General features: G+C 38.9%; 1 protein-coding gene across 3 annotated transcripts in view; it reads left to right on the top strand.

Moving 5' to 3' along the window:
* The window catches only part of JMJD1C (jumonji domain containing 1C), a 201,500-nt gene that overhangs the window by 117,248 nt on the left and 56,916 nt on the right, over nucleotides 1–27,336 (top strand). For 2 of the 3 annotated variants that reach the window (XM_072423118.1, XM_072423119.1), the window contains one exon: nucleotides 12,333–12,446. In XM_072423118.1, coding sequence (XP_072279219.1) covers nucleotides 12,333–12,446 — 114 coding nt within the window. Of the gene's footprint in view, nucleotides 1–12,332; nucleotides 12,447–25,521; nucleotides 25,654–27,336 lie in introns of those variants that run through there. The other variant, XM_072423120.1, reaches the window with a different exon arrangement.

A 27,336-nucleotide genomic window follows, 5' to 3' on the forward strand; every position in this document is an offset into this window, starting at 1 on the left:
TGAAGGGGTAATATTGGATCTGGTGGCCCCTGCCATGTGAAGGGGTAATATTGGATCTGGTGGCCCCTGCCATGTGAAGGGGTAATCTTAGAACTTGTGGCCCCTTTCATATGAAGGGGTAATCAGCCCAGGTGCCCACTTGTACCCCTGGCACATGGGTTCATCTAGCTTGCAATCTGCTTGTCTGCATATGTTACTATATTGTAGCCTGGGCTGGGAAGTTCACCTATATCTTAACAATGGCAAGTGGAGAAGACATGATGGGCTCCTGCCATGTTTCTGGCAGATTGGTCAGCTCCGGTGCCCTGTGGTGTCTCCTGGCACAGGTTATATGGAGCTTGCAATCTGCTTGTCAGTGCATGTGACTCTATAGTAACCTGATGGGTTCACACATAGCTTACAGTGGTAAGTGGAGAAGGTATGGCAGCCCCTGCCATATGAAGGGGCAAACTGATGAGCCCAGGTGCCCTCTTGTACCCCTTGTACCAGTGGGTGTGCAGTGATCACTGCAGGCGGTTTGTAGTTTTATATTGGGAAGCAGAGCACATGTCAGCTCTGAGCTGCATTTCCTGTGCCATTTGCTTGCATCACTGAGTTCTTCCATTGCTGATCTGCCTTGCCTTTCATTGAGATCTGCCTTGTGTGGTTTACATATGTCTGTGATGTGCTAAAGACAGACGGGATGACTCACGGTTTTATCATCTTCTGCAGGTAGCAGAACAGATTGAAGTTGGGTGTTTGTTTTTCAAGGCTTGTTTATTAAATGTGCAAAGCAGGGGTTAAGAATTATGAGATGTCACCACACCTTGGAATAGTATCAAGCTTTGAGTGATGACTACCTGTGACCTTGTATGTCTCAGAGAGAGTTCCAGCTTATCGTAGATGTCATTGTAAACTCATAAACTCTTAACTGTTTGCAGTTCAAAAAATATAGCTGACAGTGGCAATAATTGTGACCCTTCATGATCGGAGCAGAAAAGGAGCAAAGTATGGGGTGAGTGCAGGATTAGGCCAGAAATAACTTTAGTGGTGGCTATCATTGTTCCCTTATAGTAGGCAAAATATTTTATTTGTTGATTGGTTTAACTAGCAACTGCAGGTTGGAATTTCATCTAACCTTCAGTTTATGTGAGTTTAGACAAATACAGATAACTTGATACTTGTCATTTACTTGTCCTTGTACAACAGTAAAGAAATGATGACCCAAAGACGATAAAATAGACACACATATCATGTAGACTAAAGATTGCCCTGTTCTCAATGGTCACATTCTGCTGTTTTGCAATGGGCCAGGTATGAGAACTGAAAAGCTGGAAAATGGAAAAGAAGAAGGAAAATGTCAATTATTCATGGCAATATTTCAGATCCATTTATTTGACCAACTGGAAACAGTCTGATGTGGCTGCTATGGACATGCCATTCTTTCCTCCAGTTGTTGGTCTAATGCTTGGAATTCTTTGTAATACTATGTGTAGTAGGAAGATGAACCCCCGGGTCTTGAGTATAAGGAGCAAACGTGTTTTTTAACATGGGCTGTGACTAGGGTACTGTTATCTACCAATGCCATTTCATTAGGGTCCTCACCATCTCATTTTGGTGCCATCTCATTTTCCTATGCAAAAGTGTTTTAATAATGACAAATGGCAACAATTTCTTATTTCAGATGCTCTTATAAAAGGGTACTGGGGCTATCACATCCAAGGCTTAATAGATAACTAAATGACAGTAACTGTATAAAGGTAATATCTAGTTGTCACATGTTAGTGTTTGTATTGACCTGTGCCCGTAGGCAGTACCTCTGTCACCTGGGGAGTGTGTTTGAGTTTGGTATTTTGTTATGTTGTTTTGTCACACCAGGGTTCAGGTGCTTTTCAGGAAGATCAGGGCCACCGCATCATGATGATTTGCAAAATTGTGCTAGTGAACTGTTGGCGGAATCATTTTATTCTTCCTCCACACCAGTATGGGGCCTTCAATTTAATATTTGTATATGTGGCCTTGCTGCGACACTTTAGGAGTAGTGTATGTATTACTGAATAAGCTTTTTCTTCAAGTACCTTATGATCCTGTAGAAGAGGTCTATTCTATCACAAATATGTTGTGTATGACCACCTTAGGGAAGTGATGATATGATCATACACCTGTAAATTGGATGACCTCTTCCAGGGCAGTCAGTCTGAAAGGCCAAATGTTCCAGATGTTGCAATGCACACAGGTCATGGCCATTCATGTTGTATGCCATGTAGATCTCCTTTACAACCCTGATATCACATTATTTATTATTCCATTGGAATCATTTACAGAATGGTACCTGTCAAGCAGGAGTATCAGCAATCCATACACCAAAGTTGCCAAAAACTTTCTTAAATCATCCTTCATTGTAGATAATCTGCATTTTGTAATCAAGAAAAAGTTGAAAGGTCCAAATATTTGGCACATTGCAGACTAATGTTACATTTCTAAGGCCTAAATACCTATGCTGTCATACAATTGCTTTGGTTACCTCCTCTCATCATCTTGGGTTGTAGCTTGAAATCTTATGTTAACATCTTACCACACAAAATGTGTTACTAAGATTTCATACCATTACCTTTTATTTCTGTTTAAAGCACTTTATTTCCGACTGAATCCATGACATCTAGCACTGACATATAAGCTGTGGAAAAATAGGAAGGAAAAATAGTGATTTGGACATTGTGTTTAATAATTTAGCATTGCATGAGCTGCTCCACTGTTAGTGTTCCAGACAGCTGAGGCTGCAAGCATATTTACTGCAAAATGAGATTATTATCCAAGTGGAGCGCTCATTAGGACTCTTACCTCTGGGAGAGGAAAAAAAACCAAAAACAATGAATTAAAGAAAAGGAACCAGTCGAGCGGACTTATTCGTACAAAAACATGATTGTCTTCCAAGTGTTTTGGCAGTTGTATAGCTAGGGTAAAGAATTGGCTGCTCTGTATCTTGGCTGTTCAGTCCTATCCCAGTTATTTGAGAAGGCTGCAGTTTTTCCTGTAATTAATGAAAAAAGTGATCCATACTAGCAGAGTCCTATAAGTCAAACACGATAGTGTTCAATCTTAAAAGCAAAGGAGTTGTGTGCACCAGCTTCTGGAATGTCTTTATTGCTAGGCTTGGAAGGTTTATAGGCCAACTCTAGAAGAAATTGATATTTGAGTTTTGTGTGGTTGTTAGCTAGGTCACCCCATGTCTTTTTCATGTTTTAGGCTCTGGTGGAGAGGTACCCCTGATGGAAAAAAAAAACATGCTGATAAAATCCCAGTGATTGTGCCTCTCTGAGTGATGGACAATGAATGTATTGGTATATAGGACAGTAGTCTCCCCAGAATTTATTTTAAACTGGGTGGGAAGAAGCTGTAGGCGGGTGGTGACCCCTGTATTGTGACCCAACTTTTCAGTAACCACACAAAAACAGCTGGGTGGTTGCCGAAAAATGCCAGGTGGTTCTACCGGCTAAAAGGTGCTGGGGAGAACACTGTAGAAATAAGTGGTTGTGCTGGAGGAGAACAAGGCTAGATATAGAGCAGCACAGCTTTTAGGGCCAGTTGTTGTTTAGCTTGCCTGTCTCTGAATTGTTTCCTCTTTTGCAGCCCTATGTAACCTTAAAGAGCCCCAGGAGCTGAACATGTGCTTATCAGATTTAAAAGTCAATGTGACCAGCTTTATAGTTACAATTGAGGAATCAGGAAACATATGCAAAGCAATGCAAAGTTCAAAGACAATTAAGCTCCAGTTGTAATATTCCTATTTCTATCAGCTGCCTCACTGTTTGGCATAGCATGGCCCTTTCCTGCGCAGCTCTTCATGCTACTTTGTACACATTTACTTAATAGGCAATATTCACTGCTGTTGTCTTTGGGATGTTTGACAGAAACTCTTTTGGTCATTTCTTCCAAGTATAAGCACTTCTACTATTGTTTCCTGGCTTCTAGATGTATAGTATCTGCATTAACAGGAACATTTTGCTCTTTGTCCAACAATCGGACTGACTTTTTGAATTTTGTCTGCAGACAGTTTAGGTTAAAATTGCTTGTACTCAACTATGGTTGTTATAGGTGAGTTGGCAATTTGCACATGTTCTGTTATTAGGCAAAAAATATCTATATCAGTACCATATGGGAGTAGGAAGAAAACCAAGTAGGAAAAAACAAAAACTTTTAAAAGTCACCTTTGACCTGCTGCTTACAACCATTGATATCCTATTACATTACAAATGTTGTTGGCGTTTGGGTTTATAGCTAGGTAACAACTTCAGGTTTACAATATATTGGCTTATATAAATAGCAAAGAAATAACTTTCTCTTCATTTACCAAATATTTCTTTTGACAGAAAACAACTCTTAGTACACTGTATGGCATTTCTGAAATTGCTAAAATTCTTGTAGCTGTCATCAGCCATTTTAGTGGAGGGAATGCAAGGACATCCCAGCACAAAAGGAAGTGAAGCAAGTTTTTCTATGTGTATTTACGTTTTTACTTGTCTTACAATAAGGAGTGTTCTGTGGGTGTATTGAAATGTTATGTTTTAGGATCTTCCCATATTAGTGCAAAGTTAAAATGACGTTTAAAAACGTAAATTAAGTAAGTGGATCCTTTTTTTTTTGCTCATGATCACATGCCTTCCTATACATTGCCTCTGCTTCCTTTTAACTTGAAACAACTGTGCAAATGTCTATTACTTGTATATATCCCTTCAGTCTTCCTTTGACAGCCCAATTAACCACATGACCTTTGGGAAGTTACCAAGTGTCCCAATAACAAGTCTTGGCAAGAAAGAAGTGTTGTGAAATTGCATTCACAGAGTAATCATCAACCTTGGTTCAGTCACAGAAGTTGTTGGGTGTATACAAAGTTTAAGCTAAGACAGGACTTGGGGCAACACTTTATAGGTGGAAATGGTTAGAGTTTTGAGTTGTTTTAGTTTTTAACCCTATTTCTTTCTCTTTTAATTTCTCTTGTGTTAGCGGGACCCTGAAAAATAGCAATCCTTGTTAGCTTAGTCAGAGGTCCCAACGCCTTACTTTATCAATGCTGCTAAAAAAGTTTGGCTTTACTTCCACTCCCCAAAAAAATTCTGGTAAATAATTTTTAGTGAATAGCACACTTTTAGGTTTGGTGTAGAGGTAAACCTTTGCTGCAGTTTATGGCATGCTACACATTTATAATTTATGACTGTGAATGTACATTAGGAATTTGGGTGGAATTAAGAAGTTGTGTGTAGTGGCGATTTGAAAGCAGTGCTGTTCCCACCTGGGTAGGTTAGTATATTTGCGGCAAATGATCCGTGAATTGGGAATGATGTTTATGGTTATAGGGGTGATGGTGTCCACTTAAGTTTTCTCCAGTTAAATAAAGTATAGGTCCCCATCTTTACGTTGTCAGTGGTGGTGGTCTAGATGATTGTAAAGAATTGTCAGGTAACTAATGATGGATATTATGGCTGCTGTAATATTTTTACATTGTCATCTTTCTGGCTTTCCAATCAATTTCTGGCCTTTCTCCAATACCTTTAATGTTTTTTCAACTTCATGACCTATGATTCTAGATTTCCACTGAACTATATCTGGTATTGAGAAATAATATTACGTGTATGCTTTATTTGCCAAAAGAGAACTTTTCATCTTGTCCTTGTGATGGCAATGAGAAACTTTTAGCCGGTTGGCCATGGTCGGTTCTGTAGCTTGGCCTTGGTGTTTCTAATCAAGCTGCTAATGTCATTACTTGCCTTCTACCAGATGTCATTTTGTTGCTCAGTTATGCTGCATACAACTGTAAGGTCCTTGAAAAAAAATCACACGTTTTAAGAGCTTTTCTTAAACATCCATCCCATTTTTTTCTTCTTTCATATACAGAGCGTTGTTGTGTTTTCTCCTACCAGGGTAATAGGTTTGAATTACATGCATGTACCCCTTATCTACCTGTACTTTAGAAATGTTGCCATTTTTACCACTTAACTTACTATGTTTAGTACCTAACAAACCAGGGTTACTTGAAGAATGGTAATTTCATTCAGATCCCCATCACTCATCACAATTACACCAGGTTCACAGTCACAAGTGCCTTTCTTTGTGTGTTTCCACTGGCTATAAAACATACTCAGCCAGGGGAACAGGTCCTGCAAGTCTGCTCAATGACATTGTTTGTTGTGAATGAAGTGTGCTGTGAACACAGATTTATGATTATCTTTTATTATATATTTTGCAACACCGAGCAATTGAATAAACTTATTCAAACACATCATTTCCTGTTCTTGCCTTGGCATCAGGTGCCGCCAGGTCCGACTGAATAAAAGGCTAGTAAACCCTCTTTGCTAAACACAGTATAGAGAAAGGTAAACCCGACAGTGTTATAACATTTCTCCCATAAAATAGTTAAATCTGTTCAGGTTGATAGATGATGTTTCATTCTGTAGCAGAGGCAGCTGTAGCCCTTCATGTTGGCCAGCCTATCTCAAGGTTGTCAGACTTCTTTTTTACAAATGTAATTAAGCACATGAAAATGAAAGTATATTTTCAGTACCGGTAGATGTGAAGATATAGGTATTTAGAATTGTATTTAGTGATGAAACTCCATAGTGTGTGTAGTTACAGTGCGTTGGATCTCATGTGTGCCTTCAACACTTTCCAAGCACTCAAGTTTTTTTTAATAGTGGCTTTGACCATGAAACTTAGATTTACCTTGACCTCTGATATATTATTATATTTTTCCTATTCTTAATTTATGATGGTTGAAAGGCTTGAAGACAGTTATGACAATGATTGGATGGGGTAAATGCCATATAATGCCTGTGGGTAAAACAACCAAGATACATATATGCGTTGATGCAAATTACTTATTTGGGATACATCCAGATAACAGTAAAAGCGTCTGAAAAACCAACCCATATTGGTCCAGCCTATCACTGTTCTTGTCCTTATTAGTTCTTATCTGTTTTCCCTGTTTCAGGTTGGTATGTTTGTACAGTTTCCAAACAAATGCCTTATCGCTCAGCCCTTGGCCCTGTTCCTGGGAGCCATTTTCCTGTGTAGCTAAACAAACAGTTTCTGTAGCATTGCTTAAGCACACACAGAATGCAGTCTGGCAATCGTAACATTATATGTGTTAAACATAATAAAACTGTATCCAGGGCTAAGCTATAGTGTGTAGCTCGCATAAAGAAGGATATCACAAGTTTGTAGGCATTATGTATGTTTTATTGTGGAGCTTAAGAGTCTTTAGTAGAATTATCTCCGATGAATGTCACATGGTGCGAACCATCAATAGGGGCCAACACAGAAGAGTTGGCCACACAATTGTTGATTAGCTGCAAAAATAAAAGGATACCCAAATCCATAAACCAGCATTGTCTACATGGCTGTTTATTTTTGGCTGTGTTTGCATGCTGTTAATGGAGGTTTACTCTTTTCTCCTGGGGAAAAAGAAGCTTTTGTAATAATTGCATCATCAATCTGTATACACAAATGTTTCTGGTCAGCTCCTTTGTTTTATCTGACACATGCTCATTAAAAGTTTTGTTTTATGGTGAGCTCCTGTTGCTTGCTGTCAGTGGCCAGTTGACCTGAACTGTATCAACAGGACCTGGTTAATGATTAAGAACTGAGCCTAGATTTGTATGTTATCTCAGACAGTACAGCTTGAGTCAAAAACAATATACGGAAAAGCACATTGGGCTCAGATTAGACTCCTGCGCTACATCTAGTTTAATAAAAAAAACACCCCTCATGTAAGCCAGAATTGTGTATGCAGCATTACTCCCCGTCCTCATTGATTAAGTAACATGTATAACCATAAGATCAACCTGTCCACAGTCGATAGATTGAGCACTGTAATGGTATGAGAATAATTAGATATAAAATATAAAAGTAATTAGATATAGGACTTTATTTTATTATGTTTAGAAGAGAGTAGGCATAACAACCAGTCAATTGCTTTAAATAGTCAATTACAGAATTCAAGTTTGAGTCCGGTCAGGTCTTTTTCTTGTAATAAAGGTTGAGGTATTCCCAGGTGACCCAAGGACCCAATAGCTTTATCTGTCTTCCAATGTCTACGACTTCATGTAATCCATTTTTGGTGGATTAGCTGACTTTTTACAATGTATAAAAAAAATGACAGCTGATACTTTGGCAGCACTAATTTCTTTGTAGAGACTTTGGAGAAACTGTGGTTGAATTTGTTGGAATTGAGAATCTGAATACAATTGTATGATTATCAGTCTATGGCAGATGTACCAATGTGCTTTTCTAGGTCAGTTGGTGTTCAGCCTGATAAGCACTTCCTCTTAGTATGTACGTGAATGATTATTAACTCTATTTGACCATGCGTGCTTATATTACAGTGTAAACACACAAGACCAAGTCCCCAGCACTGCAAAGAACATGATTCTTTCTTTATTATTAAAACTCTGTCACATCATTGTTGGATTGAGGAAGGGACCCTACGCAGACCCGAAACGCTGGCTAAATATGTTGTGCTTTTAAAATAAAGTAAGAATCCTGTACTTTGGAGTCCTGGGACTTTGTCTTCATGTCTTTGGTTTTCATGAGTTCTACATGGCGCCATCCGTAGCCTTCCCTTCAAGCAAGGATTGCATTCCTATGACGAACATTGTTTTATATTGCAGTCTAGCAGACTGTATTGTACATGATACTGCAGAAAATCATTAATATAAGTAGGTAGCCTTAGTATTGTTTGGACATGTAGTAGCGATCTTCTTACCAAGTGCTGCCAACCTCAAGTTAGCACTGAACACGTACACATATAAAGCGCATTTGCAAAGTTGTTGACATCAACTAATGACCTTTAGCAGCCAATCAGCTTTCAGTTTATTGATAGCCCCTTAATTAGAGTTGCTCTGTATATGGTTGCTGGGGATTTCTATCCATTATATCTGTCTAAATAGGAATAATAAGGGCCCGGTGGTCAGATCTCTTTGAATTTGTTCTAGAAGTGTCACTGTGCCTCATGGCCTTTGTACATAGATGAAGGATAATTATCTCCCTGTTTGAGCATAGTATCTGTATAACATGACACTGTGGTTTAGAAAGTTAAAAGATAATTAGCAGTTGGGAAATCCAGGCTAAGAACACACACCTTTTTATATCCTGCAATGTAGGAAGCACAATCACACCCATATAGCTGCAGAGAATACAACAATTCCTCTCTTTGTGAAATGTCACATTCCTCCTGACCCGCTGTCATCACAGAAGCATAGAACATTGTTCAATACATATACATCTTCTGAACTAATGCTACAGTGCAAGGAGCAACCATGATGGACTAATGACAGTAATCTCTTGTATGCAATTGTATTTTATCTTTTTGGAGGAAAAGCAGAGATACATTTTTGATTGGTTGTTTTCATGCATCACTTCTGAAAGTATAGTTCATTATGACATGCAAACATTTTTCTAAATAGCAATCTTGATAAAATGGCTGGAAATTTTACTGTCTGGCCTTTTAGATAAAGAGCCAGTGATTTTTCTGGATTTTTGGATCTGCTTGCTATAGCCATTTATGTTGTGGAGAATGACAAGTGGTCATGTACCGATGGTTAGCCCAGTTTTTTTGCACTACTCACCACAAGGTCCCGTCCAAATCGGCCAATGGAATGGTTATGTTCATCATGCTATCCCAGAGTCATATTCACTCTCATTCACTCACATTCATTAGTAAATGTTCCAGTGGATGGTAATTGGAAGTAATTAGACTGGCACGCCATGTGTCTACTTACTCTACTCACATTTATCTGTTTTGCCTAGAAATAAAGAAGCTACACTGGTTACCAGGCCATGCATGCATTTAGACCAAATATAATCGCCATCTGATGACCAACTTTTGTCAAACTGAAACTGGCTTGCTATGTATCAGATCTCAAGATATGCAATACGTTTTTTTTTTGTTGAACTCCTCCCTTGAGGCAAATCACTCTCATGGCCAATGCCTCTGCCTTTCACTAATGGAGCTGGAGCAGGATATGTGATCCTTGGCATTGCGCCTTTGAAGCTGCACACACTGAGGTATACATTTCAGCCAGAAACCCACTAAGATCCAAGGATAAAACACTGACCTCACTGTACTTGCATAGAGGATCGGATGATGCCCCCTCAGACCTGTGTTAGCTATCACAGCGGGTCTCGGTAATATAGAGGCTACAGTGACACTTTTACTGCTGACATTCTATTTTTTTTTCTAACCATGGACAAAAAAATACTTTGAGAATCTTTATGATTTGAAATAGGCTAGTGTTATTTTTCAGGCTAGAAAATGCTACATTATGTCAGACTTATATAGTATGATGCCAATCTAAACAGTTTGTGTATTTCTGGTCTTTGTGTCTGCAATCCAATATAGCCAATTGTGACAGTTTTGCAAACATCTGTAATAGATTTATCATTGTATATGCCATACTCCTTCAATTAACCTGTTTTGAGACAAATACATAGACTGTCATTGCTGTTCTATATACGAATGCTAATTGCCACCCTGGTCCATGGACTTAAGTAATTTGCAATTAATGATTTAGGTAGAGAACATGGATCTGGAGTTTTAGAAATTTAAAGAGGCCAAACAACCTAAACTAGGGGTGCCCACATGTTTTTGGCTTGCGAGCTACTTAAAATGACCAAGTCAAAATGATCTACCAACAACAGTATTTGGACTTAATAACTCCTGTGCGCGGTAGAGTTTATTTTGAAAGGCAGGACTCCGCGATCTACTTGCGTTGCCTTTGCTATCTACTGGTAGATTGCGATCCATGTGTTGACCACCCTTGACTCAAACCATCCATTTTAATCAGGGCTCTGTATAACCTTGGGGTTCCTCCAGAGGCTTCCTGAGCTGTGCCTGAATGGCTTTCCTTTTGATGATGCCTGCATAGGCCCTGGACCAAATTCATTTTTACCTTCCCCATCCATTGTTCTGTAAGACCGGCCTCTGCAGTACATCCCCTGTGGCTTTTATAGGTTGCGTTCTGACAAGAATAGACAGTGCCCTGCTGTCTGTGCGCGTCTGTATTGTGCAGGTGCTGGGAAGCAATGCTTCAAATCTTGGTAACATCTAAACTGTGAAAATGGAGGGTAGGTCAGTTTAAGTCAATGTAGCAGGGAGGTAAAACTATTGTAAAGTACAATTATTCTTTAAAGGTAAAACTAATATGGGAAGGTTTGGAGACTGGAGAATAAAATGGCCGTATGGGGCACTGTTGCTGTCATTTATGACCAGCTGCATTTCTTATTTCATTTTTACATCAAAAGGTAAAACGCTGAGTGGTCACTTTCACCACTTAAGCCTTTTCTGTCTCTATAATTAGCTCTTGATATTTCCAATAGTGGAAGTGTGGATGTTGCTAAATATAACCTGATAACAGTCATGTCTTAAGCTACGTACACACTTCCAATTATTATCGTTGGAAAACGAACGACGAACGATCCTGCACGATATCTACGAACGATCGTATAGCACCGATCCTGCACATAGAGATAACGACACGATCGTTCGTAGATATTGTACACACAATAGATACGATCGTTTGAGCGATAGAGAAACTATGTGCACGACAGGAAAGTGAACGAACGTTCGTTCATTACGCATGCTCAGATCATGGACGATCAACGAACGACCGTACACACGAACGATGTTCAACGATCGTCATCCGATCCGCCGGTCCGGTCGTTCGTTTCCAACGGCTTTCCTCGTTCGTCGGCGTCGTTGGTTACTTTTTTACGAACGTTTTTTTGCCCAATCGATCGTTCGTCGTTCGATTGGAACGATAAAAATTGGAAGTGTGTACGCACCTTTAGTCTCTGAAGCTGGGAGGGCTGCTAATATGAACATTGACACATCTGCTAAACCATCCAGACAGAATAATCGTTTCTGCCTAGGCTGCTTTAAAACCCTTGACAGAAGCGATGGTGCTCAAAGCTGCATTGCAGTATTTGGCCGATGATGGTTGGGTGAATGTCTGGGAGTTATATTGGTCATCTTGTTTGATGCTTTCTTAGAAACTGGTCCCGAACAAAGTTTGCAGATAAGGAATCTTGAGGTCTGAACTAATTTTTGCTTGTTCCATGCCAGGATAGCCAGGTCTCAAGTTTAATGCGACCATCAATGACGGCCCTTTTCCTGCTCCAATCCATGTAGATTATCGTTAGAGACCCCTTTTATTACAATTAGTAATTCATACAATGAAATGTCTATCTCTCAGTATACATTTATCCAGTCAATATAACTAATGTGATGATAGATAAGTAGTAATAATACACTGTACATTACTGGTGAAGAAAACTAAATATATGTCTTTTTTGTTTTGCAGGCTTTCAAGCCCCTGGTTGGAAAAGGTGCATATAACTCAATTACTGCAATAGAATTTTTAGTGGAAAGACATCTGGAGTTTGCAACTGAAGATAGTGCCTTTCAGCCCTATCAGGTAAGCAATCTGGATAAAGGAATAATGTGTTCTATTCTCTGGAAAATCTGCAGTTATAAGGTGGATGTATTATTGAATATGTTGGCTTGGAACCTCTTGGGTGATAAGCTTGTTTATGGTACTGGTTTTAAAAAGAAACATTTGATTTATGGTCTACAAGCTGTTGAAGGCTTTCTGCTTTCTAGGGGATGGGTGGCAGAAAGGAACTAGTCATTTATCACCCTGTGACAGATGGATAAGATTAGCAGCAGGATTAGGTTTGTCCCAGAAACTTTGCTGCACTTTAAAGAGTGTGCCTTAACCTCATTCCTTGTTATTAAAGAACCAGTAAACCCAAAATCCAAGTCTCTTTTATAAAAAGGAGAGTAGTTATTCCTGTTTGTAAGTATGCATGTTAAAGTTCCTAGAAGGTAGTATGTTTAGCATATGTACATGATATGCGAGTCAGTTTAGCCTTTTGTTATGTGGGTGATTGCAACCTATTGTTCCATGTAATCTGCCATTTTAGGCAAGACAAGGCTAAGTGGTGAATACCTGCAGTGTCTTTAAGTGCTTTCACTGGACAGCGGGTAGTTGTACACTGAAAGGTCCTTTTTATTTGCAGCAGAAACTTTCCAATAATGCCTTGCAGACATTGCAACTGAAATAATCCTTACAATTTTGCATTCAATGCACCCAAAAGACACCAGGTTTGTACCTGCTATCTGCTAATTGTGGTTAGCTGCCACGTTAGCTGGGTACACACTGGGGTCTCGCCAATAGGTAATACGCCCGATAATCGGCTCAGGGACGATATTGGACGAGAATTTGCCGTTTGTACAGTGCCCATCGTCCGAACGACCGTCCTGACGGATCCACGGATGATGGACGACAAACGTTCCTAAAGCAAGGAATGGGAGACAGCGCGCAGCGGGGTGCTGCTTCGCCGTTCTCCCTCTTCCTTCTCCATAGAGCAGAACCGTGCTGTATGTACAGCGCTCCTTCATGAGCGATCGTGAGAGATCCTTTCCAACGACAATAATTGCACGTGTGTATGGAGCTTTAGAAGTATCCATTTGTTGTTTCCAGCATTTGTGTACAGTATACTTGTGACAAATATTGGCCGAGAAAGGTGTATTGGCTAAGTTGTTTTACAATTGCTGCATGTGATTCCTATATAATTCATACTGAATGGGTATAACAATGCTTCATGTATAGGTTACTTTAGACATTTATGCTTGAATAACATCCACATAGGTATTGTTTAGATGTAACTGCATAGGTGTTCATTCTAGGGCTGCATGTACATGTCTTTTAAATATCCAGTTCTTTTGTGCATTGGATAGTAAGCTTATTGTTTTATATTTATTATATAATATATTGTTTAAATATATATATATTACGGCATATCGGCTTCTATTACACAACAAAGTGAAGCCAGGATTTATTTGGATTTCATAGAGCATGAAAGTTACAATATGATCTACAAAAAGGTTGCCTATACCAGACAACAATACAACATGGGCTTATTTTTTGTCCCCCTGCAGTAAAAGACATAAGAAGAAGTACATGGAGTGTTCGCCTGTATCTGAATAAAGCGTTAGAGTTTTATGTTCTGTGTATTAGTAAATGTTACCGATGGTGCGTGAGGTTATGTAATGTACTGTTACATAAACACTGATAGTGCTGTGAAGTGATAAAGGCCATTCCAAAGTGATTGGAGGAGGATTGTAACAAGCTTTCACTGAAACTGGTTAGCTGTAAATTAAGTTCACAGTATGAGGTCTTCATGAACCAGAGATAATGATGTGAGAAAATGGAAGAAGACAATAGTTATTGGCAGTTTGTGTAGTTCCTTTCTGCTTTTCTCTCATTTAGGTATAAACTTCTAGGCATGGCTATTTCTCTTGTTTGAACTGATCAGACCAAAGTAAGAATGGAGCTGGCTTCTATATAAAAAAGAACACATCCAAAGCTCCATACAAACACTAGATTTTCATAACAGAAGGTTCATATTTGGGAGTATTCCCAGCATATGTACCAGTTTCCTGCAGTGTTGTCCACTATGGTAGTTCACTAAACAACTGCTAATGACACCCAGAGTTCCCTCTTGTTTTCCATGGAAGAAGCAATTGACAAATTGTCTATTTCAGTGTTACTTGAGCTTTATCACACTTTTTTTTTCAAGATTAACAGTAATTGAGCATCTGTAAGCTGTCCATGGGCAGATTGGTGTCTTCCACTTCTCCCTCTAGGCATCATACCAAGGAGACCAATACAGGAGGCCAAGTCGCCCAGTCATGGCTTCTCCACATTTTACTATTGGGTGCCAACTACTAGGTAGAAATGTTCCTTCCTAGCCCACCATATGTAAACAAATCTCTAAGTGCGTTGTGGATCACGGAGCATTGTTAGGAACTTGTTTTTCAGTATAATAGGAATAATAAATAGGTTGGCTTTTGTAAGAATGCTTGGAAACAATGAATGGCTAAAATATCATGGTAGATTATGGTAGGTAATCAGTCTGCAATATGTTTAATATACCTTTCTGGAAACATGGCAGACTGTCAGTGTGTTCTGAATCCAATTCAGCGTTGGTTTCCTAGGCGGTAGCTGTGTCTCTTATTGTTTTTTTGCTGCAGAGAGCTGACAAGCTCCAAGTGTTCAGTGGACCTGGAGTGGGTTCCAAGAAGCTGATTGGCTGGCATTCAAGCAGGAGGAAACTAATGCTGGCAGCTCTCTCCATCCCCCTCCACTGAAGGGTTCTTGTTTTCTGATAGTGGAATAATTCTTGGGTGCTGTGTTATTTTAGAACATAGGCCAGTGATGAAAAATCCCACTTTGCCTGCTGCTTTTATATAGCTAGGCAATTTGCTGGTGTAAAAGACATTCCTATTCATGGCCTTGGACTTAACAAACATGTATTTCATGGTACTGATAAGAGGAATTGCAACATATTTCAACTTGACAAGCTTGTGTTCTAGTGAAAGGATAAAGGTGGAAATACAGTTAGGTCAGCAAAGGCCGTATCTCACAGCTGGGCAATGTATGTAATGTTTGTCATCAACGCCCCAGCCGACTCTAATCATATTTATTGTAGATATTTCATATCAGCATCTAGAGGAAGCCCGTGTGAACACCGAGAGCATGTAAGCTTCATTCAGAAAGTGTGCAAAATTAACTCCTTGACCTTGGCACCACAGTGCAAGAATTAAAACTATGTAACCAATTTTCTGCTCACCTGTCTAAACATTGCCTCATACAAATCTGGTACCCTAAAAAAAAAATGAAGGCTTCCCTGCCTCAAGGCTTACAAGTCTTAATAAATTGGATCAGCTCCCAATAGCGTGAGAGTGTCTGTTTTGTCTGTGTTTTGAAGCCTTTCTTTTTTCTAAATGATCTCCACCCTTGGCATATGTGCAAGTTTTGTCTCTCCTATTAAACCCAGGCATGTTCTGTTTGGCAGCAGCCCTTGTGTAGATTTGCTAGAGTGTAGATTTTCTGCTACAACACATTTTATGTAACAAATACTAAGAAATATGAAGACAGAAATTTAAATGACACATTTTCTAGTATCTTTGAGGTTGCCCATTTCCAGACCAATGTGAGATTCATTGAGTGTTAATTGTGCTAGAAAGGATGCATGTGAATCTTTCTGGGCAGAAAAGATAAGCATTTATGGCATTTGGCAACACCTCAGCTTGATTTTGGTATAAAAAAGAAAAAACACAATACAGTACATGCAATGTGGATACACACAGTGAATTAATTTGACGCAGGTCTCATTATCTTTGCAAAGGGTTTGAGGATTGGAACGTCTGTCTGTTCTTAGACATCTGCTTGCTGATGAGGTAAAGCTTCTTGCAGTAGACCGTATTGGCTTTATAGAACCAAATCAAATATAAAGAGCTGTCTACTGATATATGCACAAGTTCCCTATAAGTAGTAAAAATACTGACGCTGGTAGGTTGAAATGGTAAGCAATGTTGCCTGTGAAATCCACAGTTGTCTTTAAAGCTAATGTGCTAAAGTTGCCTGTATTGTACTTTCTACTTATCTCTAAACACCAATACTTTATGTGTAGTCTTGATCTGTGGCTGCCATTATGCTAACGTTGCAGAGGAAGAGGCTGTAAAACCTTTGTGGTTCTTAGTTCATGTTATGATGGAAAAAGGCAGCTGAATACATCACATCACGTCTGATTCCCCGGTAAACAGAGAATGGTCACCTCTATGATGCTTATGGCCAGTCTCATGCCGTACCAGTATATACATATGTGTACAATACAAGGAAGACAATCTGGAATGCATTCTTGTAGTACATAGGCTTTTTTGAATATGTCAGCATTTTACAGTAGCTACATAACAACCACAAAAACCTGTTCAAAGGGATATTTGAAAGCTGCTGAAACTCCTCAGTACAGATAACCTCCTCCTGACACATAATTATAGGTGTAATAAACTGTACGATATCCACGTAATGTTCCCTTTTATTATATACTAGTGTTCCGCTTTTACTGCACTCCCTTGATTATTGGCCCGTTGATCATATCTTTTGTGATAGATAGGAGTACAGCTGATTTTTAAGCATAGCTTACCTGAATAATTTACAACAATAAAATCGCTCTCTCTCATTTTTGTAAAGTAAATAAATTGTATAAAAACATTGCCTGTGTTATGTGTCTGTTGTAGAGATATAGGGCTTGCACATTCCACACCCATGATTTACTTCTGCATTGCTAGGTTCATAACACAGCTTGCACCCTCCTGCTGTGTTGGTCATGTCTTCCCTGTGCATCCCTGGCTAAAGACAAATCTGTCTTGATGATTTGACTTGAAATGTTTTCTTGTTTTGATAAGGCAGGAAAGGGTTAGAATCTATGTAAGATACTGCTTATGGCTTCCAATCTTAGTCACATGATGCAAAAATAAATGGAAGTCTTACCAATATGAGAAGTTATCTCTGGTCCAGGCTATATTGCTTAACTGCATTTTCATCTGCAGAGAGGTTATTTCTGGCAGGGGTGTCTGGATCGCAAGGCTGCTTACAAATCCTTTGGCAGGTAAAACTATTCACATGCAAGTAAATATCAGCTGGGTTTAGCTGTCTGCCTAAAGTTGAGATGTAAGTGGTTAAGAAGGACTTGTAAGGATTAAGAAATAGGAAACGGGCAGCATAACATTGACTTTTGTTTATCCTTGTGTCTTTATTGAGCAAGAGCAAGTGATATCAATCTCGTTGTGTGTTTGTGTATTGCTGGAGTTTGTCACATTATTCACCTTTTTGTTTTCACTGATATAGAATATTAGAGAGGCCAATGTGAACAGTTACTATGACAGATTCAGTGACATGAAAACTAATCCTTCTACTGGTTAATCCTGTTTTGGAAATGTTTTAGCTGTGCTAAAGTTGAAAGGCGACTTTACTATAAGCAGACTTTGATGTAAAAATGTATAGTCTTAATAATTTGTAATCATTGCATTCACATGATTTGTTGTTGTATGTGTTGTATGTCATATGTTGTTGACCGCCTTCCTTCTTCTGATTGCTACCGGCTTAGAATCAGGGACCACTTGGTGCATATTACCATTTTGCTTTCTAGTAGTCTAGTATAACTGTTACCCAGTCTGTACATTTGTTCCATATTTCCCAAAGTGGGGTAAACAGATGTGTAGTGGTGAATGGCCATGAACTGTGCAATAAGCCAATACCAAGTATGTGGGCATTTTGGTAAAGAAAATCTTGGCATTTCTGTTCCAGTTTGAATTTGTAGACTGAATGACCTATATAAATGACTATGCAATGTAAAGGTCTATATGTTGTGAATTGAATTTTATTTATTATTGTATTGGCAATAAATCTAAAAATGATTGTAATATATAACCAGCTTTTACTGTAAACTACCATTCCTTTTAGGACACAAGGCCTCAGATTACACTGTATATAGATATCTTCAGCTTGCGTGCTTTCTGTGTACAGCTAAGTGCTGGAGACCTTAAATAACCTGGCATTTTCCAAGATGACTCGAGTTCTAACAGCTTTAGCCTTTTGTGCGACAAACAATTCAGAGCTGGAATGTGACGGCTTCCTGAACACACTGATAGTATTGTAGCCCTGACCGCCTTTGTGCCATGAATGGCCAGTGTATGGATGGAAGTTTTTTGCTTATTTTCGTTATTATTGATTGACATTTTTAATAAAATGCAGACACTTCTCCTGCGTACTCTCACATCATATAATGAGGAACAGTTGTATACTTCATTGCGACTTGTGATGGATTTTGTGTTGCTTCAACACGCGTTGGCATTGAGTGAAGTGATCTCATCAGTTGCTACCTAGTCCTAAATACAGCCACAGAAAACAAACCACTGAATGAAATCCAATTCTTCCATCCGGCTTCCTCGTGCTACAATGGGTTAACACAGAAGGGCTAGGTTTTTGAAGCCTTGTTATTACTGGTAACCTATAATTACAAAGCTGTAGTGGCTGCCTATGCAGGACTAGCAATGTAGCAGTTAAAATGAATGAGTATTTACAAAAATAAACGCCCCAAGGAAAAGCCAGGTTCTGTTTTTATTTGTGTACAGAGCATAAAAAAAAAAAGCCTTTGATTACATTCATTGAGTCATAAACAATAGAAATACCAGGTAGGTCATGTGTTTCCTTTTTGCAAGGGTTGTGCTAATATAAATAAATGAGTGCGTGACTAGTATTCTCACCAAGGTGAGCTTTTCTCAATCACACAAAGGTGAGAATTAATGGGTGGCTATTGCATTGTCATTGATCCCGATTAATGACAGGCACTGAGGGGCATTCATTTGATAATAGTTTTTGAGCCCTCCATGCAAGTGAAAGCAACTATTAGCCATGTGTTGTTGGGTATAGAAAAGGTCTATATGCCAGTGGGAGAATGACCAGCACCCATCTTATCCACATCTAGTAAAAGTTCCAAGGGGTCCCTGAACCATTGCACAATCTGTACACATGGTATATCAGCCCTTGAATACTCTGAATAATAATCAGTTCTTGGGGATGTTTGCAAAGTCATTTCCTCTTAGGTAATAAACATCGTGATAAGCACATAATAATAGGAGATTATTTAGTGATATTTTGTGCAAACTATTAAGACGTGGGGCTAGGCACTGACGTCTGACCTCATTTCATGTCCATAGCCGGATTACTGTTGGATAATAGACACAGTTTTGCTAGGAAACGATAGTAAGGAATAATATGTATTCACTTATGAAATAGGAAATTGAATGCACACACTGTAGTTACCTTTTAGAAATCCTATCCACAGATGGTCTCCTTTACGTCATCATTTTCAGTCCATCTTATATAAACCCTTTATTTGTACTCACAACCAAGTGGTTTTTGAAGCAGACAGAAGAGAAAGAGGTTATAGCTGAATTTAGGCAGATATGAAGACACAAAATATGGAGGAGATAGCCATATGAAGAGCAGACGGTCTGAACATGCAGAAAGGTAGGGTGTATTTGACAACAGCATTTTGTGTCAATGTGTACCTCAAAGGGCCATGTTTTCAAGCCTTTCCCAAACTTAAAAACACCCAACACAATGGGACCCCAGCAGATTGAGCAGAAGATCCAGTTACAAGGCGTATATGGTTTATAAAATGCACCACTGAACCGCTCGCTTTTCTTGGCATGCCTGAGATAGAGAGAGACATCCCAGGCCTCATTGTGTATGTTGGTGTGTTTGGAGTGGGAGGTTGGGTTTGGGTTTATTCCTGGAAAATCTGTATATGATAATGAGAGCTTACAGTGGCCAGAAATGCTTGTGATTGCTCAATATGTTGGATTGTGTGACATGGGCTACTGTGCCTTGTGTTAAGATAATAAATTCTCACATTTTATAGAATTGTATGAGTATTATTGAAAAACACTTTTATTAACATTTTTAAAAAATCCTAAATGGACTAAAGGGGTTGTGTGTTTCTTTAGTTGGCCTTTATAGAAGAGGTTCAGCCAAAAATAATAGAATAGAAAAAATGGCTAAGTAAAAGATAAAATGAAGAAACCAAATTTCCTGCAATAGTCACTTTAGTCCAAAGATTTCCTCCTTATGTGCCATTAGATGTCCCCAGTTTCATATCATAATTATAATCTAATTTAGAGCCCATCTCATCTTGGGCCCCAGTAACCCCAGACTGGTTGGTGAGAGGAGAATGAGCACAATGGTTAGCTCTCTTCCATGTACATTGCTTTCTCTTCTTATCTGCATGCTTCTTATCAGCATATGAAGTATTTTGCTCCTTGTCCTCCTTTGTTCTCTCACATAACAGCTCTGCTGTACAACAGCTGGGAGAGACTGAAACCAGGTCAATGTAGGTACTGCTCACAAAATACTTAAAATAATGAAAGAAGTTTGTTTATTTGTGTCTTTTGTATCTGCCTAAAGTTCAGCTTTAATTTCTGACTATTGAGCATTTGTAGTTTTCTGCTATGCTTATTTTAAGATAGTCAAATTTTATCTTTGTTTTCCTAAAGATGCTATATGTATTTCAGAAAATCATGTTTGTTCAATATTTAGAAATATATTATAAAAGTTAGGAGCCCCTCTAATAACCTTGTATCGGTCTCAAGTTGAGGTGTACATATAAATAGGAAACACCTTGTTTAAACATGATTGTCATTACCTTCATATCCTTCAACATGCAGCTATAGAGGAGTGAAAAGCTGACACAAAGCTTGTGGATAAACAGCAGAACATTAGAGAATGGTGAAACCAGCAGTCCATGAGAAGGTAGCAACCTTTATTCTTTGATCTTTATCTGTATGATGAAGATGAAACCTTCAAACATAAAGTAAGCAAGTCATTTCTGGGTGTAAACTTTGTCTTGCACATGTAATATATCACATAAGTTTGTTGTAGGTTAGTGGCTTGCCAAGTAGTACAGAAAAGATAAAGATGTCCATCATAAAGAAAACAACTTCAAGTCAGCAATGGCAGCTCATAGATTTTCACATTACAGTTTTCATTTTACATGAGAAACCTGGCTTTGATTTTTAATATGGGTTGTGTATTGCAACAATAATGCAAAAATATTGGACCAGGGTTTCTCCAGAGGTTGCTAGGGGTTCCTTGACCAATGAGCAATTTGTGTCTCTCAGATCAGTTTAAGCGACACCATGATCTTTTGCGCACCAATGATCTGTAGGGGGGACATTCTTCCCACTTGCCAACAATGTAAGAGACATTCCCCCCACTGATCACCAGGTTAATAAACTGTGAGCTGTGGATATAGTAATTATACCAGGGGTGCCCTGAAGACCTGAAAGTTGTTTCAAGGGTCCCTCATGTTATAAAGATTGAGAAAAGCTGTATTGAACTATGCATTTTTAATAGGGCCTGCATTTAGTAGTAAGTGTGGCCTTTCATGATTTGAATCAGGTTACTATAAACATAAGCTTTGTTCTTTTGGTGCAAGTATTTCACTGCACTTTCAAACTTTAATGATTGAGGTGTACAAAACGCCTTATGGCCTTTTTATCATCATATCTCTTCTCTTCCAGCAATTCATTTGCAGGCACCAGCAAGTAACATAGTTAACCCTCCTCCACCACATTTTTTTGAAATTATTGTTGAATTTCCATATTGTTCTACTTTTATGTGTCACACTGCTGGCTAGTTCCTGAAAGAAAATGAATGGGTGCAGCCTCCACTGCTCCGAGTCACTGGCTGGCCTTGTGTAAAGGACTGGCAGCCCTTTGTTGTCTCTTGTAGCCAAGAAGCAAGTCACATCTTTTACTCTGTTGGTCTTTATGAAACTTTGCTATATATTTGGTAATTTCAAATCAACATTTCCTCATTGAACATTGCTCATTAGTGTAAATGGGCCATTGTTGCAGTGTAAGAGGTGATCACCAATCCATCCCTTGGGTAGGTCCCATTCTCTCTAGTACCCCGTCACATGTAAGTATTTCTTTTACTATTTGGGTATCAATGTTGTTTTCCAAACCATTTATTTATTAACCAACCTCGATTTAAACCTGTACTACATTTGTTTCCTCCTAGCAAAATATCCTATTACAATATTTTGACACAGAAGTACCCATTGATCTCATCATAAGCAACTGCTTGAGTAAATATCTTGGAACATTTAATAGAGTCATCTTAATTTAGCTGCAGTCCCAACCTTTGAGCTGACCTTTTACCTTTGTCTGGAATTTGTACCTATTTTAGGGCAGTGGAGTTTGTTTTCCTGTGATCTCCTGATAAATAGGTTGAGTTTTAGCTTAACATATTAAACAGATGTTTATGCATGACAGGTACTTTATTATCTTGTAGCCTGAGCACCTTACTTACCAGGAGAAAAATGACTATTTTTAATTGTGGAATACATATGATGAATGTGCCAGAAAATCATGCAGTGCCTGATCTCCATCAGGTACAGAAACAAGGGATTTAAAATAAAATGTCATTTCTCTTCTACAATAGCCATGTACACCTATAATGTGCTGAAAATCCATTCTATGCCAGTGTTCCTATTCACTGATTCAAATCCTCAGAGTCCTATTGTACTTCAAAGCATTCTCTATCAGCTCTGGGGTTATCTGAGGATAGTTGTTTTGTTAGCAGTTTCACAGCAGGAATGCTGACACGAATTTTGCAATCTGTGCCATCCTCTTGTGTAAATGAAGCGCTGCAAATAAATTAGTCGGCAACAGGCCGGCGAGTTTGTCTCATTTATATTTTTGCATCAGCATGTGCTGAATGCCTGTCTGCACAGTGTGCTCTCAGCTGAAATTCATGGCTGCTAGGTTGGCTATTATACGGGACTGCAGTGCTTTATTCTGTTATGATAGAAGGCTCGCCCTCATCTTGTTCCTTGATCCTCTATCCTGGGGTTTGTGGTGTAGTCATAGTTCCTTTTCTGTATCTCTCAGCTTCATATGCTAAGAAACACCATGTCATGTTTAGGTAATCCACCCTGATAGTGAAGGGGTAAAATGGGGCTCAGCCCATTCATACTTAATATTTAGGTTTTGGGTCAATGCCAGCAGGTTGATTTACCACCAACTTGTTTTGATGATCTTCCATATATTATCCCACACAAACTCCTCACATAACAAAAAAAGTCAGTGGTGCACAACAGCGGTGACACTGTACAAATCCAAATAGCAAAGATGTCTGCAGTTCTGTTTGTTGTCTTGTAAAGGGAATCTCTTCTCCCATTGAAACACTGTGTCAGTTGGGTACAGAATCCCAGTAAAGGGATTTTCAAAGAACCGCGAGTGCTAACTTGTTTCAACTGTTGGGGTAGAATAACTCCAAAGGGCAGATGGTTAGGTGATTTCTCCATTAGAAAATGTCAGCCAATAATTACTCATAATGAATGCTTTAAATTGGGCACAGATAATGGAATCTGACTTAGCTGAAGTTCCCGTTTGTAAATTATGTACATGCCTATAGCCATTGGAAAAGGCTATTTGCTATGAAATTATAAAAGTCACGTAGTCCGATCCAGGGGCCAATTGGTAATTGTAAGTGTAAGGTGAATAGAACATATTTTAAGACACACTAATATTTGTTTTTGGATCTGCGGTGACAACTTGTGTACAACTTGACAGGGACAGCCAGAATTAGGTGGTCTTCCCCTGGCAGATTGCTGGAAGTTAAATTGTGTTACTGGTCATTTTTCAGTTCGTTCTTGTGTAAATTGATGGAGATCCAGGAAATTATAGACAGATCATTGTTTTTCTTTCTTAGAATTGTGGTTATGTCATGTTACCAGTTTAGAGTACGGGGATTCTTGGCGGAGTTCCTTAGCTTTTTTTATGAGGTGCTATTGCTACCTGGCTTCTGGAATCGGTCCAGCCCTGCCCTGGAGTGTTGAGCAACTTACATTCACAATTATGTATGTAAAAGGTTTCATATCTGCTCAGAATGTGAATTGTGTTCCTGTATTTATGTTTAGCAGTGAAGTTTATTTTACCTTGTTGTTTATTAGCCACATTAGGAGCTACCTCCGGTGTGCCTCATGGAATTCAGTAAGAGGAAGACACTTTAAATAACCAAATGTCTCCCATACTCTTTATTTTTTTTATCTTCTTGAACATTCAGCGGTAGCTCACTGTTTTATTTTTAACCCTAGAGTAAAATGGTTTATTTAACCAAGAAAAGACTGAGCAGCTTCAAGTACCTGTAAACCCTGACCACCTATACAGCTTATACTGTAGTCCATGCATCTTTTAGTTATTATTATAAAACAGTTTTTTTATAGCGCCAACATATTATGCAGCACTGTACATTAAATAAGTGTTAAATTACATTTTTCCAAAGCAAAAAATGGAACAAGTATCAAGTATGATTTTTTTCTTTCGGTTGACGGTTTTGTGACCACTTTATTTTTGTCTACAATTCAGAGGCTGGGTGTCGGGTCCCGGGCTTCCTTGCAGCTTGCTGGAGCCTTTAACAGTTGGGCACCTTGGGGTAGGCCTGGCTGACTGTAAAGTATTGAGCTGCCAATGGACAATCACACAACCTGTCAACAATGATACTGATGGGAGCTGTATTTAGTGTTCTCACTACTATTAATGGAAATGCAAAAAGACCACTACAAAAGTCAGGTTCACCGATATTGACTAAATAATTTAACATTTCATTTCAAACCATATTGTTGATGAGCTACTAAATGAGTTGTAATATCAGAGTTTGCTATCAATGTGTGTAGTTAGACCACTGATGAACTGCAGTTTCCTGAGCCAGTATTTTTAAAGTTATATTCCATATTTTATTTGTATAAACTCCAAATATATCTCATTGTAATAAATGTAGAATATCTTCCTCTTCCTTAAAGATGGTAGAAGGAACAGCTCCATACTGTCTATACACCTAAGTAATTAGAATTGAATTTATTAATGAGCAGAGGGCCACAATTACACTTAGTGCTGCTTGAACCTTGTATCAGGACATCTGTGCAAACATGGTTTGTTGGGAGGAGAAAGTTGCTAAATTAATCACCTCCTCCTGGGAGTAGACCTCATCTGTTTTCATTGTGAGCAGATCTGTTGAAGACTCTGAAAAGAAAACAAACAACACATAGAATGCAAAGAGGAAGAACATTTGCATCTGCACCTATACAGTTACAAGCATGCCATAAACAGGCAGCTATTGAAAACCTTTCCATCTGTTTGTGTCCTACCTACACGTGTCCAGCATGTTGGGTAGGGCATGATCCCTGAGTGGTTATCTGTGGATATATGTAAGTACCTCTGTCAGATAGCTTTATTGTGTATTCAGCAGCTAATATATGTTTGGGTCCTTGTTCAGGAAGAAAGAACCTTCTACGCTAAATTATTTAAAACGGTTCTGGTGACTTTAACAGAAAATTTGGTGGCATTTGTCGAATTCATTTTAGGCTTGATAATGAAAAGTAAATACAGGTTATAATTTACAAATGACAGTACAGTAAATGTGAATTTGTAGCGGCCTGGACTTTTTATGTAATGTAAATATTCAATAAATTGTGTACTGTTTTATTGTTGTAAAAACCTGGATTTCTATGTTTACTTAATAAATCTTTGTACATGGGTGCGGCCATATTTACTCATTGCATATGCAAACTTTCTACTTTTCACTGCTATGTGACGGTTGCTCTTTCCTGCCCCTTCTCATAATGCAGGTTTGTGAGGCCGACAGCTCAGTCAAAACAATGTACTCCCTTTGTGGCTTGTATGGTATCTGGAAAGTTATTAAGCAGCATGGATGAATGTTTGTGGTGGCCAACTTCTGGCACAAAAGAACAGTAATTGCTTTGGTATAAGGAAGATATAAAAATATTTGCCCCTAAGCCGTACCTTGAACAATGCACCACATTGTCTGGAGTTCCTCCTTAAATATAACAGTGTACCTCTTACTAGGTGAGGGTATCAAGGCACTCCTGTTCTGGAGATGTTGTTACTTATGTCTGCAGTGTGAGATCTAAGGCTTTGCTGCTTCTGACTACTAGTCCTAGAAGATCTGGATTTCTAATTTAGTGGTGGTAGAGGCTCTGATAGCCACAATGCAGGACAAATAAGTCGGTAATACAAGCGGCTAGTCATTTGCCCTGTACACCTGCCTTAGTTTGGGCAAAGCTACGAAGTTAATTTTTCCTTTAGGCTGCTACGGTCAACTTTTTGATTGCTTCATTGCCATCCTCCCCAATAATAATGGGTGATCAGATTTGCTGCAGTGGTGCATATGGGGAGGTAATTGTGGGTACCGTTTGGCACCAGCCTATCTCAGGGGGGAACCTATCAACTGGACAGGATTTTCTATTCCCTCATCATTATTTCCCCTAAGATGTGCAAGCAGACAACATCTGCAAGACAAAAGATCTTCTCTGACCACAAATGTCAGCTTCACACCAATGTCACCTCATGTGTCTGGATACGTTACTTGTTTATACCCATGGAGTAAGGATAAAAATGAGAGATGAATTAGAAAGTAGTCCAGATATTTAGTCCCTCCCTGTCTGCAGCACTGCAGTCTGCTCTTTCTCCCCCAACTCCGGCTTGTTTTTCTTCTGTCATGATTGCTCCCTTGACTTGTATTTTCTTGGATCAGTGCCTGGACATTCTGGAGACCAAAATTATACTGCCATCCTCAATCACATCAAAACAGCAGCTTTGCTCACTGAGCATAAACGCTCTTGAATGGTAGCAGTGCTGAAATATACAGGTCTTGAATATGTGCAGAGAATAGATTTGCACAAAAAGCCTTCCTTGATTATTAGTATGTTTTATAAACCATACCTAGACTTAGATTTTTGGATTGCCATGCATTATTTTCTCCGGCAACGAAGTGACAGTCTCCATGACAAATGACTGAAATTACCTAGTAACTATATTTTTATTCTTGCCATTTTCCCAGACCTAGTGTTACTGTACAGGAGGAGGCATTG

The sequence above is a fragment of the Pyxicephalus adspersus genome, chromosome 10 (assembly GCF_032062135.1).
Source record: "Pyxicephalus adspersus chromosome 10, UCB_Pads_2.0, whole genome shotgun sequence".
NCBI lineage: Eukaryota > Metazoa > Chordata > Amphibia > Anura > Pyxicephalidae > Pyxicephalus > Pyxicephalus adspersus.